The following is a 19,718-nucleotide window of genomic DNA, read 5'->3' on the forward strand; positions in this document are numbered from 1 at the left end:
AAATATGAGGCTGAATATCATATACCATAATATGAACTTGCTTAATAAAAATTTTAGAAATTAGGTGGTCTTTCCTATCTCCCCTCAAAAATGGTGAAAATAAACAGGTAAGTCTCATCATCGTGAATACTGTTGAACATACTTGGTATTTTTCTACCCTGGTGTATGGTCCACAATAACAAAGCTCTGTTGATCTGGTTACACTTAATTATCTACAAGAATATTATTGTTCAACAAATGTTTTCTCTGCTTCCTGTCCAATGATTTATGCTATCTGAGAAAAGAGATGAATTGTTGCTGATCTCTTGCTTCTTTTGTCCTGCTATCAAGAAGCAATTATCCTTTAATTCACTCATCTTAAACATCTCAATCACCCTTGCCAGTAAAAACAAAAAACAAAAGACTCAAATCATTTACTCCCCACTACTAAAATAAAATAAAACAATCCAAGGCTAAGCAGAGAAAAAGGATAAGGATGGGATTACAGTCTCCTTTTACTTACTCTGTTCAGAACACTCATTTTATATTAATTCAACACAGAGAGATTAGACATCAACTCTGCTTCATGTCTAAGTATGCATGTATTTATCTATGCATCAAAGTTCTATGACAACAAAACAATTTTGAATTTTAGAATCACAATGGTGATCTAATCTTTCACTAAAAAGAAAACCTATATTGTCAACTCCTGCATCTGCATGAACACAGGAAGATGGTAGCATGTATAATCCCAGACTAATTTATATTTGTAATTATTCAATTTTAGATTCACGCAAAGTAGGGAATGGCATAATTTTTACAGCTGGAGGAGACTTCAAGATCATTTAGTCCACCCTTGACATTCTGCAAAAGGAGCTAAGACCCAGAGAGATTAAGTGACTTGAATAAAATTCTAGTGCTTTCTCAACTATACCATGCTCTCTTTCTAATTAAAAAAGCTAGTAATATGTATATAGATAAAGAACTGTCTATGTATAATTGACAAAGAGCTCACTAAAGAATAATTACTACTTACAGATAGGTCACTCATCCTCGCCTATCCAGCTCCTGGCTCCACTCCTAATTATAATCAACTGATAGAAAGTACAATGGAAGCTCCCACAAGGGGAGATTCCTCTAACCGTCACTGTCATGGGGTGGGAGAGGGGAAAGGGAGGACTCCATTTAGCAGCTAAGACAATAGGGAAAGGTTGAGGAAATAAGCTCTTTAATTAGAGTATAGAAAAACGAAAATAAACCAGTCCTTCCTTACCTCCAAATTAACTCAAAAATCTCAACTCTCTAATTGGAGTCTCTGCTGTATTTTCTCATGTTACAATAAATTTACATTATGAGTTAACTAGGATTCCACAAGGCAGGTGGAAACCTAATAAGCATACTTAACAAATATCTATGGAAAAATATATTTTTAAGTCTTATAGTTGACTTATCAAACTTTTGAGATATATCCTAATTATAAGTTAAGGATTGCCTGGATATACCTAACAGACTCAAACATGTATATACATACAGATATATGTATATATACACACTTACAGTTATATGAATATATAGATTAATATGTAAAAGGAAGGATAAACTAGCTAACGAGTAAGTGAACAGAAAAATAAGAACAAGGACAGGGCTTCCCTGGTGGTGCAGTGGTTGGGAGTCCGCCTGCCGATGCAGGGGACACGGGTTCGTGCCCCGGTCCGGGAAGATCCCACATGCCGCAGAGCGGCTGGGCTCGTGAGCCATGGCTGCTGAGCCTGCGCGTCCGGAGCCTGTGCTCCACAACAGGAGAGGCCACAGCAGTGAGAGGCCCGCATACCGCAAAAAAAAAAAAAAAAAAAAAAGAACAAGGACATACTTATAGGAAGAACAGAGAGAAAACCCTGAAAATTTTGGGAGAACAGTAATTTTTTTTACCCTCCTGGGAATAACCAAAAAAACTTACAACCTTTTCTGCTCCTAAATATTTCCTGCCCCACTAACTACACCCAAAAGCTTCATATATCTGGAGGCAGGTAAGGAGCACTACAGTGGACAGGAGAAGGTAACTAGCTAAAGGAACGACAGAATGCTAATTTCATACTAAATTCTGGTTGCCTAAATAGATAAAGCAGTTAACACACCGGGCCAGTAGTGTCAGCAGGACTTCCAAATGTATTCAGGTACTCAATAATGTCCTTGAGATCTTGGGCCGTTCGTTTCAGCCGAGCATATACATCTTCTGCTAACTGGTAACTGAAAAGGTAGGTAAAATAAAGGGATTAACCAGAAATGTTTTCTCCACTATGCACTGTTACTGACATACAAAGAATGATACCACCAACTGGATTTGCCCCAGTTCCCCTACCTTCTCATTTTAATGGATGTAGCATTCATGACCATATTCTAAAAAGACTCCATAGGTGAAGGCTTTTATCCATCTTGTCATTTTTACAGTCACCTATTTACCCTCTTTTTAGGTATCAGAATAAACCCATAGGTCACTTAGATATGTGAGAAGTTATTTGGTGTTTGGCAATATTTAGTAAATGCTGAGATGTCTTCAACAATTTTGAATACATAAATTTTCAAAGTAAAACCTTATACAAATATCCTCCATCATCCAACAAAAGATATTTTAAGAAATGAGATTCACAATAATCAAAGGCAGATAAATCTGCTAAGTTCACAACAAATTGATTAGTTGGCTAAATTCACAAGATTTCCACACCAACTATTTGTGCATGCACACACACACACACACACACACACACACACACACACACACTCTTAACCTAGTCAATGAATATGTTTATAAGAATTAAAGTGACCAGAGGATTTTTCAATCTTAACGTCTATAAATATTAAATAATTCAATTAGATTTATTGATAACCATCTACTGCTTTTCTGTCCCAAAGTACTTATAGGTAATTGGTTGCCTAGATTGTTGAAGATTCTAGTAAAGATTCCAACACAATGTAAATCTGACTACCTAAAAGCAATTGGAAAGAACCTAATGTTTCAATTATTTCTTCAACCTACAGTTAGGATCTCATGGCTGAAAATGTAAATCTATGTTTCCCCCCAAAAATGATAGAATGCATAGAATAGTCAATGCAAAGGAAAGAAATATTCACAAAGGCTGAAATACAAAAGCAGAAACAGAACTAGGGTCCATACAGATTAGCTGTACTTACCACATTTAATGCACCTACAAAAAAGCTAACTTGCAAGGTTTTAAAAAATAAGCTCAGTCTTGACTCACTAATAAGCCATTGATAAAATGAGTCAGATTTAACCTCAATCTAGTTTATGTAGCCATTCATACAAGTTCTCCTAACAGCATTTTATAATTTGGCCTGATTAACAAATCTCAGGTCCAAAGAGATAGAGTTACTGTGGGAACATTGGCAATATATTGACCAAAGGCGAAGACTGAATCACACACAAATAAAATATATCCAGCCCAAGACATTGACAAAATCATTCAACGTTTAAAAGCCATGCAGTTTGCCCCCAGATTAACTAATTGCCTCTAAAATAGGAAATGGATTTATCACTGAAGCAACTGAAGGAATATTAGGTTTAAAAGAGTCGGTATAAATAGGAGATCATAAATATTCCACAATATCATGACACCACATATATAAAATTGGTATTTCTGATTTAAGAACAAATTTGACAAATATAAAAACTTTATATAAGTGGTCATGTATAAGCTTGAGATTAATAACATTGTACAAAATGCTATAAAACAAAATTGCCAGAATGATTACTTCATTTTCAAGCAGCCTGAAAAGATAATAGTCAAATAAGGTGATAAATGGCAACTACCAGAACTTGCACTTTTCTACCAATTATTTTATTCCCTGCCTTTCAATACCATTTTTTCCCTTTTTTGGTAGCTAAGTCCTGCCCCATTCCTCAATCTTTATTCAGTTGCTTACATCCTCTCACGCTCCTCATCTGTATGCTGCAGACAAACAGACCCACTCTCGTCCTTTACAGACTCCTCTAAAGGGGTCAAGAGATCTTCTAGTTCTTTCTGCTGTGACAGGATAAAATACAATTCTTGCTCCAGCCTGAAAAAAATAACAAGTCAATAGAAGGGCTGACGAAAGGAATGTGGAGTGACAAAATAAATGTCAATAAACTATAACAAGGAAAAACAACTGGACAAAGAAATAGATCTTTAATCTTTCAACCTAGGGAATCTAAGATTCTACCTTTTCTGATCCTGTTTCACCTTTTGCACTTCTCCATGTAAAGCAATAATCTATAAAGGAAAATAAGAATACAATAGTGTAAATATTTGAATTTACGTTGTAATTTTAAAGTAGTATTTTTTTTTCTCATATACACTTCAAGTATGAAAGAGTTCCTAATTCAGGGCACTTATTACGTACAGAAAATATTTTTAAGTTTATCACCAATATTGGAAGGAAAAATTAACCACTAAACACAGGTCTATTCTCCTGTGGTCATCTGAAAGTACTTGTACAATGCAGGTAGATTAATGAGAATATCTTCTTACCGTCTCACCATTCTCAATCAATGTATAGTCCCAAGCATTGACCTGGGTGACCTGGTGAAGAAAGTGTTTCTCTTGATCCTCTAACTCAAGGCTCCATTTGTTTACCAGACCACTCAGCTGACCATATGTCATCACAGGAGTTATGATTTCACTAAAAAAAAGGATACAGTATGATCATATGATCATACTTTCAAAAGTATGATCAGATTCTTTTATACTTTAGTACAACATATGAGGACTTAAAGAAGAAAACAGCACATGAGGAGTTTCTCAGACCTGCTCCCCAACAAAATCACCATAACTGGTAAAGATTATTTTAAAAACAACCATTCAAACTCTCTGGAAATTATCTTAATGGAATACAGCAAATAACGGTTTATTAAGATATCTACTAAATTTCAGTAAGAACAGCTAAAGTCTGTGCTACAAACTGCTCCCTTCCTTCTCCCTCAACTCAGCATGATGTAAGCTCCATTCTGCATTTATGAGGCCAAAGAGATGGGATTCCCTCTCCCCTCAGCTCTTAGTCAAAGTGATCCACTCCCCATCTAAGCAGTATCCATGGCACAGTAGGCAGCTGATCTTCCACCCTCCACTGGGCAGAACTAAGGGGAACTCTGATTCCCCTACCAGGTGGTATCAAATAGGCTGAACAGATACCTTATTTTCCATCAAGGGACTGGCGGAACCAGGCAATGCTCTGATTCCCTGCTGGGGCAGTGTCGGGGGGGCTGGGTGGAGAGGTGATCATCAATTCCCAGCCCAGCAGAGGCAGGCAGTGTTCCAATTACCCCACCAGGGCATTGTTGGCGAGGTCCAGTGATAAGCTGAACCTAAATCCCCACCCAGCAGCAACAAGACTTAATAAGGCAGAGTGAGACAGTGTTAGTTACCATGAGGCTTCATCCCTTGTCTTCAGTGTCAGTGGCGGCCAATGGAGACCTGAACCTGTATACCCACCTGGCATCATTGAGACTGAACAAGGTAATGCAACTTGGGCTAATAAGGACTCCACCTCCCACCACCCCTATGTCCACTTAGCAAGGCTAAGTGGAGAGCTTAACCTCTATATCCACTGGAAAAATTAAGACTGACTGAGGCAGGGCAAAGCAGGGCCAGCACTCTGTGCCCCTTCTCCCAGAGCCTCAGTCAGCACTCTTGTCCCCCGTCTCCCAGAGCCTATGTCAGTGGGACCCAGTAGTGAGCTAAGCTTCCATACCAACCCACCATCAATGAGGCTGAATGAAGTGATATGAGGCAGAGTAGTTGACATCTTGCTTCCCCCCTCCGCCTGTGTCAGTGGGGCCCAATAGGAAGCTGAAATTCTGCAGCAACTAAGCAATATGAGTTAGTCCCCCGCTTCCTCTTGTTCTGGGAGCCCTGGGGCCCAGATGGGAGTTGAGCTTATAACCCCACTAGAGGCAATGAAGTAGTACGATGCAATGCCCCCACTTTCATGGGGAATGAGTCAGCAGGGCGGAGGGGGAACTGAACTTCCACACCTTTCATCTGCACTGAGGCAGTGTGAGTCACTGCACCACTTTGGCTGAGGTGGTGTGGGCAGGGTCCAGTGGGAAGCTGAACATACAAACGTACCCAACTTTTGCACTACACCTTAACAAAAGGATTCCCAATTAACAAAGATTTAAATAGGACCAAGATCTCCTAACATAATAGATAAAATGTACAGGATACAATCGAAAATTACCCATCATATCAAGAACCAGGAAAACGACAACTCAAAAGAGAAGAAAACAACCTAGAGATCCCAACATTGAGAGGTATCTGATGTTGGAATTATCTGAAAAGAATTTAAAGCAACCATCAAAAAAATGTTCCAACAAGCAATTATGAAGTCTGGGGAAACAAATGAAAAAAAAGAAAACCTCAGCAAAGAAATAGAAATTATGAAAAACAATCAGATGGAAATTAAAGAAAAGAAAAATAACTGAAATAAATGTTCACTTGAAGGGTTTGATACTAGAGTAGAGATGACAGAGAATAGAATCAGTGAACTTGAGGATAAATTAATAGAACTTACAGAACAGCAGAGAGAGAATAGAGACAAAAAATGAAAAAAAATCTCAAGGAACTGGAGGATGGTAATAAGAGGTAACATACTTATCATCAGAGAATTATACAAAGACAAAAAAAGACAGAATGAGATTAAAAAAGTATTCTGAAAAATAAAGGTTGAAAAATTCCCAAAGTTGTCAAAAGATATAAACCTAAAGACTCAAGAAGCTGAGCAAATCCCAAAGAGAATAATTCAAAGAAATCTATACTAAGACATATAATACTTAAATTTCTGAAAACTAAAAATAAAGAAAAAAATCTTGAAAGCAGCCAGAGAGAAACAACACATTACTTAAAATGCAACCCTAATTTGAATGACAGGAGATTTCTCATCTTAAACCATAGAGGCTAGAAGCAAGTGTCACAACATTTTTCAAGTACTGAAGAAAAAAACTGTTGACCACAACTGCTATATCTGGTGAAAATGTCCTTGAGAAATGAAGGGAATATAAAGATATTTTTATGCAAAGCAAACTAAAGAGAATTTGTTGCTGTCGAAACTACCCTTGAATATTGGCGAAATAGAAAGGAACTGAAAACAGAAGAAGGCATGGAGTTTCATAAAGGAAAGAAGAGCAGCTAAATGGATGGAAAAGGGTAAATATAATAGGCTATTCTACCCCTCGTGAGTTTTGTAAATCATATTTGATGGTTGAAGCAAAAAAGTATAACACCATGGAATGTGGTGTTCAAAGTACATAGAGGAAATACCTGAGACGACTATACTTAAAAGGTAAGAAGCATAAAGGGAACTAAACGGAAGTAAGGTTTCTACACTTTACCCAAAGTGGTAAAACATCATTATGGCTAGATGGTTGTAAGTTACATATGTATATTGCAACACCTAGAGCACTCAGTAAGAAAACTATACAAAGCAATATACTTAGAAGCACTATAAACAGAACAAGCTGGAAGCCTAAAAAATGTCTGAATAACCCACAGGAAGTTTAAAAAAAGAGAAACAGAAAACAAAAAACAGAGGTAACAAAAAACAACAACAACAAAATAATAAAATGGCAGACTTAAGCCCTAACACATCAATAATTACCTTAAATGTAGATGTGCTAAATATACCAACTAACAGAGAGAGATTGGCAGAATGGATAAAAATTATGATCCATCAATATGCTGTCTATAAGAAACTCACTTCAAATACAAGAACACATGTTGAAAGTAAAAGGATGGAAAAAGATATACATGCAAGATTAATTGTTAAAAATAAATGGCTATATTAATATCAGATAAAGTTGATTTGAGAGCAAAGAAAATTACCCGAGTCAAAGAGGAACATTATATAGTAATAAAGGAATTAAAGCACCAGGAAAGCTAATGATCCTGAATATGTACCAACCAAACAGCAGGACCCCAAAATACATGAAGCAAAACTGATAGGGCTAAAGAGAAAAATAGTCAAATCCACAATTACAGTTGGGAAATTCAAAAAGCCACTTTCCACAACTGAAAAGAAGCACTAGAGCAGCAAGGATACAGATCTGAAAATACAGTGAAGCAACAGAATCTAATTGACATATATAGAACACTCTACCCAAGAGCAGAAAACAATTTTTAGGTGCTCATGGAACACTGACCAAGAAAGACCATATCCCCGCTCGTAAAACAAATCTGAACAAATATATCAGAACTGAAATCATACAGAGCATGCTCTCCAATCATAATGGACTCAAATTAGAAATCAATATAAAAATAAAAAACAAGAAAATATCCAAACACTTGGATATTAACACACTTCTAAATAATCTATGAGTCAAAGAGGAATTCACAAGGGAAATTTTTTAAGTACATAGAACTGGATGAAAATGAAAATACAACATTATAGAAGATGTAGTACAAAGCTAACACAGTGCTAAGAAGGATATTTATAGCACTAAATGCTTTACATTACAAAAGGGGAAATGTCTCAAATCAATAATCTAAGTTCATACCTCAAGAAAAAAGAGCAAAATAAAACCAATGCAATCAGAAGGCAAAAATTCATAAAGAGTAGATGTCAATGAAATTGAAAATGAAAATAATAGAGAATAATCAATGAAATAAAAGCTACTCCTTTGGGAAAAGATGAATAAAATTGATAAAAGAAAGCTACAAATCACCAATATCAGAAATGAAACAGGGGAGTATGCCTATAGCTATTAAAAGGACAAAAAGGAAATATGTACAACTTTACACTCATAAATTCCACAATTTAGAAGAAACAGACCAATTCCTTGAAAACCACATACTACTAAAACTCATGGAAGATGAAACATAACCTGAATAGTCCTAGAACCACTAAAGAAATTGATTTATAATTTAAAAGCTCCTTGAAAAGGGGTTTCACTGGAGAATTCTGCCAAACTTTTAGTGAATTAACACAAATTTTACAAAATTTCTTCTATAAAATAGAAGAGAAGGGAATACTTCCCAGATCATCTTATAAGGCTAGTAACATTCAGATATCAAAACCAAGGACAGAATTTAAAAAAGAAAGAAAACAAAACTACGGACCAATATCTCTCATGAACTTGGATATGAAAGCCCACAAACAAAATACTAGTAAACTGAATCCAAAAATGTATTAAAAAATTATACATCATGACCAAGTGGGATCTATTCCACATATGCAAGGATGGTTCAACATTTGAAAATCATTGACTATATTTCACCATATCATGAAGCTAAAGAACAAAAATCTTAAAAGATCCTATCAATTGAGGCAGAAAAAGCATTTGACACAAATACGTCCAGTTGATTTTTGACAAAGGTGAAAGAGCCATTCGATGGAAGAAAATAGCCTTTCAACAAATGATGCTGAAAAAACTGGACATCCATAGACCCCCCACCCAAAAAAAAAGAATCTCAATCTAAAACACACACCTTATACAAAAATTAACTCAGAAGAGATCACAACCTTAAATATAAAATGTAAAACTATAAAACTTTTAGAAAAAAATTAGGAGAAAATCTTTGGGACCTAGGGTTAGGCAAAGAGTTCTTAAACTTGACACTAAAAGCACAATTCATTAAAGGAAAAATTGATAAATCAGACCTCATCAATTAAGTTTTGTTTGGTGAAATATTCTTTAAAAGATGAAAAGACAAATTACAGAGTTAGAAAAAATGTTTGTAAACCACATATCTGACAAAGGGCAGGTATCTAGAATACATAAAACTCTCAAAACTCAGTCAAAAAACAAATTCAAGTAGAAAATGGACAAAAGATATGAAAAGACACTTCACAAATGAAAACATGCAGATGGCAGATTAACACATGAAAAGATGTTCAACATCATTAGTCATCAGGGGAATGCAAATTAAAGCCACAGTGAGATACCACTTCATATCTATTAGAAGGGCTAAAGTAAAAAACAGTGACAACACCAAATCCTGGCAACAATGTGGACAAGGTGGATCTCTCATACATTGCTGCTGGGCAGGTAAAATGGTACAGCCACTCTGGAAAAGATTTACAGCGGTTTCCTAAAAAAATAAACTTGCAACTACCATATCACCCAGCAACTGTACACCTGGGCATTTACCCCAGAGAAATGAGACTTAGGTTCACCAAAAACCTGTACATAAATGTTCATAGCAGCTTTATTCATAATAGTACCCAACTGGAAACAACCTAGACGTCCATCAATGGGTGAATGGTTAAACAAATGATGGCACATCTATAATACCATGGAATACTACTCAGAAATAAAAAAGAACAAACTATTGATGCACATGACAACTTTATCTCAAGGAATTACGCTTAGTGGGAAAAACAGTCCCCAAAGGTCACACGCTGTATGATTCCATTTGTATGACATTTCTTTAAATGTCAAGGTTATAGAAATGGAGAACAGAGCAATTGTTGCCCAGGTTCAGGGAAAGGAGAAGAGGGTAGCGAGTGTGGATATAAAAGGGCAACAGGAGGGATCCTTGTTGTGATGGAACTGTTCTATATCTTGACTATATCAATGTCAGTATCCTGAATGTGATATTGTACTATAGTATCGCAAGATATTATTATTGGGGAAAACTAGGTTAAGTACACACAGAATTTTTTGTATTATTTCTTAGAAGTAAATGTGAATCTACAGTTAACTCAAAATAAAAAGTTTAATTAGATGCAGATGTACAGAACGGACTTGAGGACACAGTGGGGGAAGGGTAAGCTGGGACGAAGTGAGAGAGTGGCATGGACGTATATACACTACCAAATGTAAAATAAATAGCTAGTGGAAGCAGCTGCATAGCACAGGGAGATCACCTCTGTGCTTTGTGATCACCTAGAGTGGTGGGATAGGGAGGGTCGGAGGGAGGCTCAAGAGGGAGGGGATATGGGGATATATGTATATATATAGCTGATTCACTTTGTTGTACAGCAGAAACTAACACAACACTGCAAAGCAATTATACTCCAATAAAGTTGTAAAAAAAAAAAACCCAAATACTTAGAGATGAACATGGCATAAATTGTAAGAATACAGGCTCTAGAGCTTGACTACCTGAATTTTAATCCTGGCTCAACCATTACCAAGTGTGTGACCAGAGGTGAATTATAAAATCTTTATGTGCTCCAGTCTACTCATCTATAAAATGAGAACAAAAATAGTACCTACCTCATAAGGTTATTGTGAGGATTAAATGGTATGATGCTGTAAAGCACTGTAATATTTCTAAACATATAGTAATTGCACAATAAATGTTATCTATTATTAGCAATAGTAATAATTGTATTATAATGGTATTCAGAAGACAATGGTATCCTTTTCGTTGTTCAACTTCCTAAGCAACAGAAATTCTTTCCCTAACTGCTCCTTGACTCTGAGTCATTTACCTAACATTCAAACACTATTCTAAAGATGTACAAGCAAACTATGCCTTCTATATGACAAAGAAAATGAGACTCACACGAATTTTCAAATAGGCTTACCTAATGGTCAAAGTAAAAGGTTTAGGAATCATGCCGAATGGAACAGTGTTATTCATGCCAGTTGATGTCAGTGGTTTTAGATTCATGGTAAAGCTACTGGTGGTGCTGGTGCTGGTGCTGGTGGTGGTGACCGTGGTAGTGGTGATGGTTGACGTTGTAGCTGGAAAATAAAGTGTATAATGTTAGTAATAAGTAAGGAATTTTTAAATTCAGTCCCTGATTATTCAGGATGAAAAACTATAGAAGTATTTTTTAATGTGAATTTGAACTCCAAGTTGTATGATTTTAACTCAATGTTGCTATAATATATGGCAGGCCAGGTATTTGGATTAAGCTTCCTGCTAACAACTTAAAATCCTGGATAAATGTATAGAAAAATACATTTTATAACCTAACCAGACCCATAACCATTAAAGAAATTGAATCAATCCTCAAAACTCTTCCCATAAAGAAAACTCCAGACCCAGATGACCTCACCGGTAAGTTCTGCTAAACTTGCAAGGAAAGAATAATTGCAATCTTACACAAAATCTCTGTACATCTATAACTTTGCATACTTATGTGAATATATCTGTGTAATTAATTTCTAGAAATGAAATTGCTAGATCAAAGGGTCAGCATGCTCTAAATTGTAATATAACTTTCCAATTCCCCTACCAAAAAGACTTTGCCAATTTACATTCCTATCAATAGGGGAGACTGCCTGTTTCTCTACACCATAGCCCATAGTAGGCATACATCTTAGCCAGTATTATAGTTAAAAGCCTCTCAAAGTTTTGTCTACAGCCCAGACCTCTCTTCTATGTGTCTTTTCTATTACACCCTTACTAAAATGCCCTGTCTCTGTACATGAAATTCTCAGTTCACATCATGGCCGAGCTCAGATTCTTCCTTCACCATGTTTACTGTCCACTTCTTTTCTACTCATGGTTATCTCTTGGTTTTCTGAACTTCTATAGCACTTTTGGTTCTTCCTTACACAGTGAGCACTTAACAAACAATGCACAGAAAATTGTGGCTGGTGGAGACTGGAAGTGTTTTCTTCTTTTTGGTTCTCTGTATTTTCAAATGTTCTTATAATTAATAAATGCTGCTTCTGTAACAAGAAATTTGTTATAAAAATATATTATAACATGTATACAATTATTTGTTTGTTTTACGTTAGCCCTGTTTTCCCAATTAGCAATACTTTCAGGTTAACTGCCACCCTAGATAAATACATATATCATGGTGACTGCCAACATGCACTGCCTATTCTTAGGGAAACTGGCCTACTCTGTTCCTGCTGAGGGATCAGGCTCAGACACCCATTCTTTATTTCAGTAACTGTCCTTTGATCCTAGTTCACAGTTGACAAGGGTGGGCATCTGAAGTATAGGAAGCCATCCCATATGCTACTGGCAGCCTATAAGAGGGTCTGACACAAAAAGCTCTAGCCAAACAGGGATAAGGTAGGTCAGATCTCATTTTCGAAAATTTAGAACTGTGGAAAGAATCAGACGGTAGGTAAAAATACGGAAATATTTCCAGAAATATGGAAAGAATCAGACTCTAAGCAGAAATTTGGAAATATTTCCAAGTATGTAGAAAGAATCAGACAACAGGCAAAGGGAGCTGAAAGGACTGACAGAGGAAAAACATAAAGTAGAATTAAAGAGTCATGAGCAAGTCAAAATTAAGAATATAAAGCAGAAAAAGAGGTAAAGAAACCAAAAGGAAGTTAAAAAAAGAAAAAAACAGGCAAAAGGAAAATAGCTGAATTATGTTTATGCAATATTAGATCCAGGAGGTCCCTAAAGCTGACTTTAGAACAACTTCTAAATTCCACATTCCTTGAAGTTCATTGCCACGATAATACCTGTATTAGATTTCCATAAGATTTCATTTCCCTTTTGGCCACAAGGATCCTTACAATAATTCCCCCATTCTTTTGGTTAGCTTTTGTGAAAGTGGAATGAGCACCACAAGAGAAGACCATGCCCAGTCACAAAGGATCCCCGGGGTCACTATCACTCAGGACACTGGAGAGGTTAAAGATTGGATCCCACGTTCCATTCTTTATAGCCATGTGGTCACCATGCTCTTCATCTGAGAATAAAAAGTCTTATTTGAAAAGAATTCCCTTCCCAGAAATGCTGAAAATTAATGACATTATCAAGGACCCCCCCCCTTTATTGATTAATTCATTCTAACATTGTGTAACTACTATATTCAAGGCAAAAAAACCCAGAAAAACAATTAAGAAAAAAACAAGTCCTTGTTGTAAGGGAGCTTATCTTCGCCCAAAGAAGATTTTTTTTTTTAAGTCAGAATTTCCTGACACGGACAGATGTCCAAAGATAATGTATACTTAAGAGAACACAGCAAATTCTATGATTATGTCTGTGTGTATCCCATTTTTGTAAAACAAATAAATTTAATGTATGTTTGTAAGCATTTGGAAAAAAGCCTGTTAAGACAAGCACCAAACTGTTTTCTCTAGAGGGTGTGATATATGTATATATGCATGTGTGTATGGTTTTTATAATTTTTAAAAAAGCAACTACCATCACTACCACTAAAGAAAGAGGTTAACAGACAAATGAACAGCTCTCCAAAGATGCTGTGCGATACCTTCAGGAAATTAATACCTGTCAGTCTAAACACAAAGGACTCTTGAGTCATAAAAAAATGGTATGATTATTTTAAACTGTTTATATAGTATTTATCTTTGTTCCTTATTTTCATGGTATTTTTAAAAGGTATAAATTAGCTCTGGCATAGTAGGCAATATTCAAATAACAATAATATTTCAATTAATACCAAAAGAAGCAATGGTTTTGAGAACGAAGGTTCTATCACAGTCTGATTTTGCAAGTTACAACTTTGGTCTAAACTAAATACAGTCAACTCTATGTTATCTGTGTACTAAAAGGGAAGCACTGTTCTACAAATAATAGAAAATAATTGCATACCAAATTTGGATTTACATTTAAATAAATCTCATTCTGATGATCTTAAAAATCATTACATAAAATAGTGAGACCATCCTTTAAAAGATCCTACTATCCAATTTTCCTATCTTGTCTCTGATCAACAACTATGTATCTTACTCCATGCTAGGAATGGACATCATTACTTTCATAGACTAATGCAAAAGATGAGATTTATAACAAGCAAGCTTCTCTTAAAACTTGCTGGTTATACCTAGGGCAGAGAATAATCTCAAATGGCTATAAATTTACAAATACAGATACCCGAAAGCTGTCCTACAGGGCTAATTTGTGAGATGAAGAATCTGAGCAAGTAAATATACTTGGGGGAAGGAAAGGTGAGTAGGGGAAAAAATCAACAGTGGGTTGGGGGTATTGAGTTGAGACATATCTGATGGGGAGGTGGGTAAGTACATAAGGCAGTGGTGGATGGAATGGGCTAGTAGCAAAGGTACCAGTTTGCAGGAATGAATCTTAAGACTCAGATAGGTAGGGGGTGAGTTATGGCAGAGTCACCAAAAAGCCTGCAAATTCATATTTCAGTGACTCTGCCCACGACTGAAAGAATCAATTTTTTGTTCAGCATTTTATAAGGGAAACTATGTGTTATATTTCTTGCAAATATGGTTACTTATAAAATTCTCAAGCCATGCCCTTCATCATGCTCATAGGTTGGCCAGTTAGCCAAGTACACAGTAGAAATTCAGTTAAGTGTTGGTCATGCAAAAGATGGTTTACATCTCTGTTTAGGAATAATTATTTTAAACTTAACAGGGACTGACTTTTAGTTTATGACAGGTTTGAATAAAGATTCATTTCAGCCCTAAGTAAACTTTTAAAAGTCAGAACAAACAAGACTTCCCTAAAGTGGAGTCTGACTTAAATGGTAGGTTTAAGTAGTAACTGACCTCTAACTACCCAGCTCACAACAGCTAAAAGGCAATGGATAACCAAGTTTTCTTTAATTTACAACCTAACTAGTGCCTAACTGGCAGAAACAAATTTAGGATAGGTCCACAGAAACTCCTGTAATCAGCTTAAGGAGAGGATCAACTTTAATACAGGTCAAACCTTAAATTAACTTTTAGAGAATAAAACTCTATGAATCCCAATGTACTGGGTCACTTTAAATAGTATGATCAATAATAAGAATTTTTAAGTTTCAGAGTTGACAAGAGTTTGATAGCAGCTTTGATTATGGTCATCTCAAAGAAGTAATCTCATTGACATCAACTGTCTCATTCTACCCTTTGGCAATTGTCAATACTGATGTACCTTTTGGATATGCTGGTGAGATGATCAAAACCTTCTTAGTCCTAGAAGCTAAGGAATACAACCTACTTACTGCTTTTGTTATGCAGTACATTTCCAGTGAGCATTCAAACACATCCCAGTAGTTCTAAAAATCTTACTAGATGCAACAGCAGCTGCTCCACCTGCTCCAGGGAAATTTAATCCAAATCCCAATGCTGTACCACCAAGCATTCCAGCCAAAGTTGTAGGGGCACCAACTGCAGAGAACAACATAATATTACCTATTACTCTTTTAATCAAAAACAGTGAATGAAGAATTTATATAGGGTATTTTTCATCTGAGTCCTTTAGTAACTTTGGCTAAGCCTCAAAAAACTACAGTCAATCCATTTATATGAAAAGTCTAGAAAAGGCATAGATAGAGACAGAAAACAGATTAGTAGTTGTCTCGGGCTGAGAGATCTTACTGGGATGATAGAAATGTTCTAAAACTGCACTATGGTGAGAGTTACACAATTCGGTAAATTGATTAAAAATCACTGAACTATACACTTACATTAATTTTATGACATGTAGATTATATCTCATTAAAGTTGATTTTAAAAACACTGTGGTCAAGGTTTCTTTTCATTTTGTAGGCAAGGACATCAAAGACAGGAAAGAAAAAAGAAACCTGTCAAAAGTCAGAAGTCAGACTTACCCAGTGGCACAGTGGTTAAGAATCCACCTGCCAATGCAGGGGACACACGTTCAAGCCCTGGTTCGGGAAGATCCCACATGCCATGGAGCAACTAGGCCCGTGCGCCACAACTACGGAGCCTGAGCTCTAGAGCCCGCGAGCCACAACTACTGAGCCCACACGCTGCAACTACTGAAGCCCGCGCACCTAGAGCCCATGCTCCCCAACAAGAGAAACCACCGCAATGAGAAGCCCACACACCGCAACAAAGAGTAGCCCCCGCCTGCCGCAACTAGAGAAAGTCTGCACGCAGCAACAAAGATCAAGTGCAGCCCAAAATAAATTAATTAATTAATTAATTTTTAAGAAAAGGTCAGAAGTCAAGTCTTTGATTGGAAATGGAATTCATTCAATAATTTTAACTCCCAACCTCAGACATGGTCATATTCACAAAATCTATTATACTTGAGAAGGATATTGCTTACATATATCAAAAGGTTTCCAGAATCTCAGTCATGTCTCAGGAATGGAACTGTATCTACTTGGAAGAAAATACAATTCAAGTGGCAACCTGCAATTTCAACTAATGTTCCACCTACGCCAACTGCACAAGGCAACGGGGGATGGCGGCCGCCGTTTTTCAGGCTCAACTAGGCATCAGCAATTCCTGGCAAGTTTTATTCCCAGAAATGGTGACAGACTTGCTATAACAGGGCTTTGGGAGGGCCATATTACTGCTAGGATTACAATAACAAACTCTAATGATGAACATCATGGCTGTAATAATCATGTTAATATAAAATTCATAGTGAAAGCCATGACAATCAGGTTTTTAGCAAAGCTACTATTGATATCAACAGTTACAAACGGGATCAAGCATAATGATAATTTATGAGACGTCGGAGATCCATAGCTTATACTGGCAAATTGAGTTAAGTGGCCTGATGCGAAATAATAGTATTTTCTTTGCAACCAGTAACTTACATGAGAGCCCAGTAGCAGCAGTGGAGGTAGAAACATTTGAAAATGAGGTAAACAGCATGGTGCTTGAACTAGTAGCGGTAGCAACAGTAGATGCTGGAACCAACCCTAAATTAAAGTAACAAGCAGAAAAATATGTCAATAAAAATAATTTTTAATAAGTAAAACACCATTATAACAAACTTCACTTATATGGAGAAATAACAACAAAGCAAGGAAAATCAAGTACCCTGATAGTTAATAAATGTGACATAGTAAAATCCCAATTTAAAAAATAGTTCATCAGTACTGCTTAGTATAGCCAGCCTTCTAGCACCATCATAAGAAAGAAACTCTACTAAAAAAGTGAGCAACCTAACAGGGGGGTCCACTTCCAAATTTGTGACATAAGAAGTCCTAGGGACCCACTCCCCAGTGAAGCAACCATAACTGGTAAAAAATATTTTTTAAAAAAAATTGAAATCTCTGGAAATTGTCCTGAAGGTACAGCAAATAAAGAAACGTTTATACAAGAAAATCTGCTAAAATTCAGTAATACAGGTGAGAGTCTACAGCATATGAATCATAACCCACGCTCTTCCCTCCATCCCCTTGCTCCCCTTCAGAGAAGCTACACTCCAGGCAGGAGTCGCCAAGAAGACTGGACTCCCTCTTCCCTCAGCTCCCAACCAATGAATACAGTATCTCATTAGGAGGGGAAGCAGCCAGCATTCCTCATCACCCCTGACACACAGTTAAAGGATTGAAATTCCTGGTGAGTACAGCCAAGAGCTGAGGGGCTCCTTTCCTCCAGTCAGCCCCCACTCATAGGGCAGAGGGTCTACACCAGGCACAGTAGGCTTGCAATGCTGGAGCCCCATCAATCACCCTGACTGCCCTGCCCCAGCTTACCTGTAGGGCTGAGGTTGCATGCCGGAAGAGAGAAGCAAGAAGATCAGAAGCAACGGTCACTGCCCAGCACCCAAAGCACTGGTTCAAAGATTTTGCCCAGGGATAAAGGTAGCCCATAAGAACAGAAAGCTATGTCCAGAAGAACTGACTTTATTTGAAACAGAGTATGAGGAAGTTCAAGCCAAAGGACTCTCTCGAAAAAAAATAGAGATTTTGGTGGTAAGCAATTAAGAGGAAGTAAGCTTCATGAGAGCAACATTTAGGCTGCAGGCCAGCCAGTTTAGCAGAGATAACCAGGGAAAGAGAAGGCTGAAAAGAGCCCTCCTGAGGATCAGAAAAATTAAGTACTGATACATGAATGAATCTTGAAAACATTTTGCTAAATGAAAGAAGCCAGACACAGAAGGCCACATATTGTATGGTCCCATTTATATGAAATGTCCAGAAGAGGTAAATCCATAGACAGAAAGTATATTAGTGGTTACCAGGAGCTGGAAAGAGAAGGTAATGGGAGGTGACTGCTAATGGTTACAGGGTTTCTTTTTGCAGTGATGAGAATGTTCTTGAATTACATAGTGGTGATAGTTGCACACTCTGTGAATATGTTTAAAAGAAACACTGAATTGCACAGTTTAAAAGCGTGACTTTTAAGATATATGAATTATACCTCAATTATGCTGTTATTTAAAAAATACATGATCATCTCAATAGAAGCAGAAAAAGCATCTGAGAAAATCCAACACTTTTTCACGATGAAAACACTCAACAAACTAGAAAGAGAAGGGAACTTCCTCAACATGATAAAGGGCATTTATGAAAAACCTACAGCTAACGTCATGCTTATCAGTGAAAAACAATACTTTTCCACTGCCATCAAAAACAAAACATGGATGTCTGCTCTTACCACTTCAATTCAACAACACACTGGAAGTTTTAGCCAGGACAATTAGGCAAGAAGATGAATAAAGGATACCAGATTGCAAAGTAAGAAGTAAAATTATCTCTATAAACAGATGACATGATCATGAATACAGAAAATTCTAAGGAACCCATAAAAAAATCTGGAGAAAAACAAATATCATATATTAACGCATATATGTGGAATCTGAAAAAATTGGTATAGATGACCTTATTTACAGAGCAGAAATAGAGACACAGACGTAGAGAGAACAAATGTATGGATACCAAGGGGGAAAGTGGGGGGTGGGATGCATTGGGAGATTGGGATTGACATATATACACTATTGATACTATGTATAAGATAGATAACTAATGAGAACCTACTGTATAGCACAGGGGACTCTACTCAATGCTCTATGGTGACCTGAATGGGAAGGAAATCCAAAAAAGAGGGGATGTATGGATAAGTACAGCTGATTCACTTTGCTGTACAGTATAAACTAACACAATATTGTAAAGCAACTATACTCCAATAAAAA

General features: G+C 36.7%; 1 protein-coding gene and 1 long non-coding RNA gene across 5 annotated transcripts in view; both read right to left on the bottom strand.

Annotated features, from left to right (window-relative positions):
• NUP62CL (nucleoporin 62 C-terminal like) overlaps nt 1-15,989 on the bottom strand; it is a 32,556-nt gene extending 16,567 nt beyond the window's left edge. For 2 of the 3 annotated variants that reach the window (XR_007474692.1, XM_033408819.2), the window contains exons 1-6: nt 15,887-15,989; nt 11,503-11,662; nt 4,506-4,656; nt 4,198-4,247; nt 3,919-4,053; nt 2,115-2,226 (exon numbers count right to left, since the gene is read on the bottom strand). Coding sequence is in view for 2 of the 3 variants with exons in the window: in XM_033408819.2 (XP_033264710.2) it covers nt 2,115-2,226; nt 3,919-4,053; nt 4,198-4,247; nt 4,506-4,656; nt 11,503-11,662; nt 15,887-15,959 (681 nt within the window). In the remaining variant the exon portion in view is untranslated. Of the gene's footprint in view, nt 1-2,114; nt 2,227-3,918; nt 4,054-4,197; nt 4,248-4,505; nt 4,657-11,502; nt 11,663-12,399; nt 12,557-15,886 lie in introns of those variants that run through there. The other variant, XM_049704364.1, reaches the window with a different exon arrangement.
• Nucleotides 15,990-16,892: 903 nt separating this feature from the next.
• The window catches only part of LOC125962875 (uncharacterized), a 31,039-nt gene continuing 28,213 nt past the window's right edge, over nt 16,893-19,718 (bottom strand). The window contains exons 2-3 of one of the 2 annotated variants that reach the window (XR_007474693.1): nt 17,392-17,496; nt 16,893-16,948 (exon numbers count right to left, since the gene is read on the bottom strand). This is a non-coding gene — a long non-coding RNA (uncharacterized LOC125962875). The remainder of the gene's footprint in view (nt 16,949-17,391; nt 17,497-19,718) is intronic. The other variant, XR_007474694.1, reaches the window with a different exon arrangement.

Source organism: Orcinus orca, chromosome X (genome assembly GCF_937001465.1).
Source record: "Orcinus orca chromosome X, mOrcOrc1.1, whole genome shotgun sequence".
NCBI lineage: Eukaryota > Metazoa > Chordata > Mammalia > Artiodactyla > Delphinidae > Orcinus > Orcinus orca.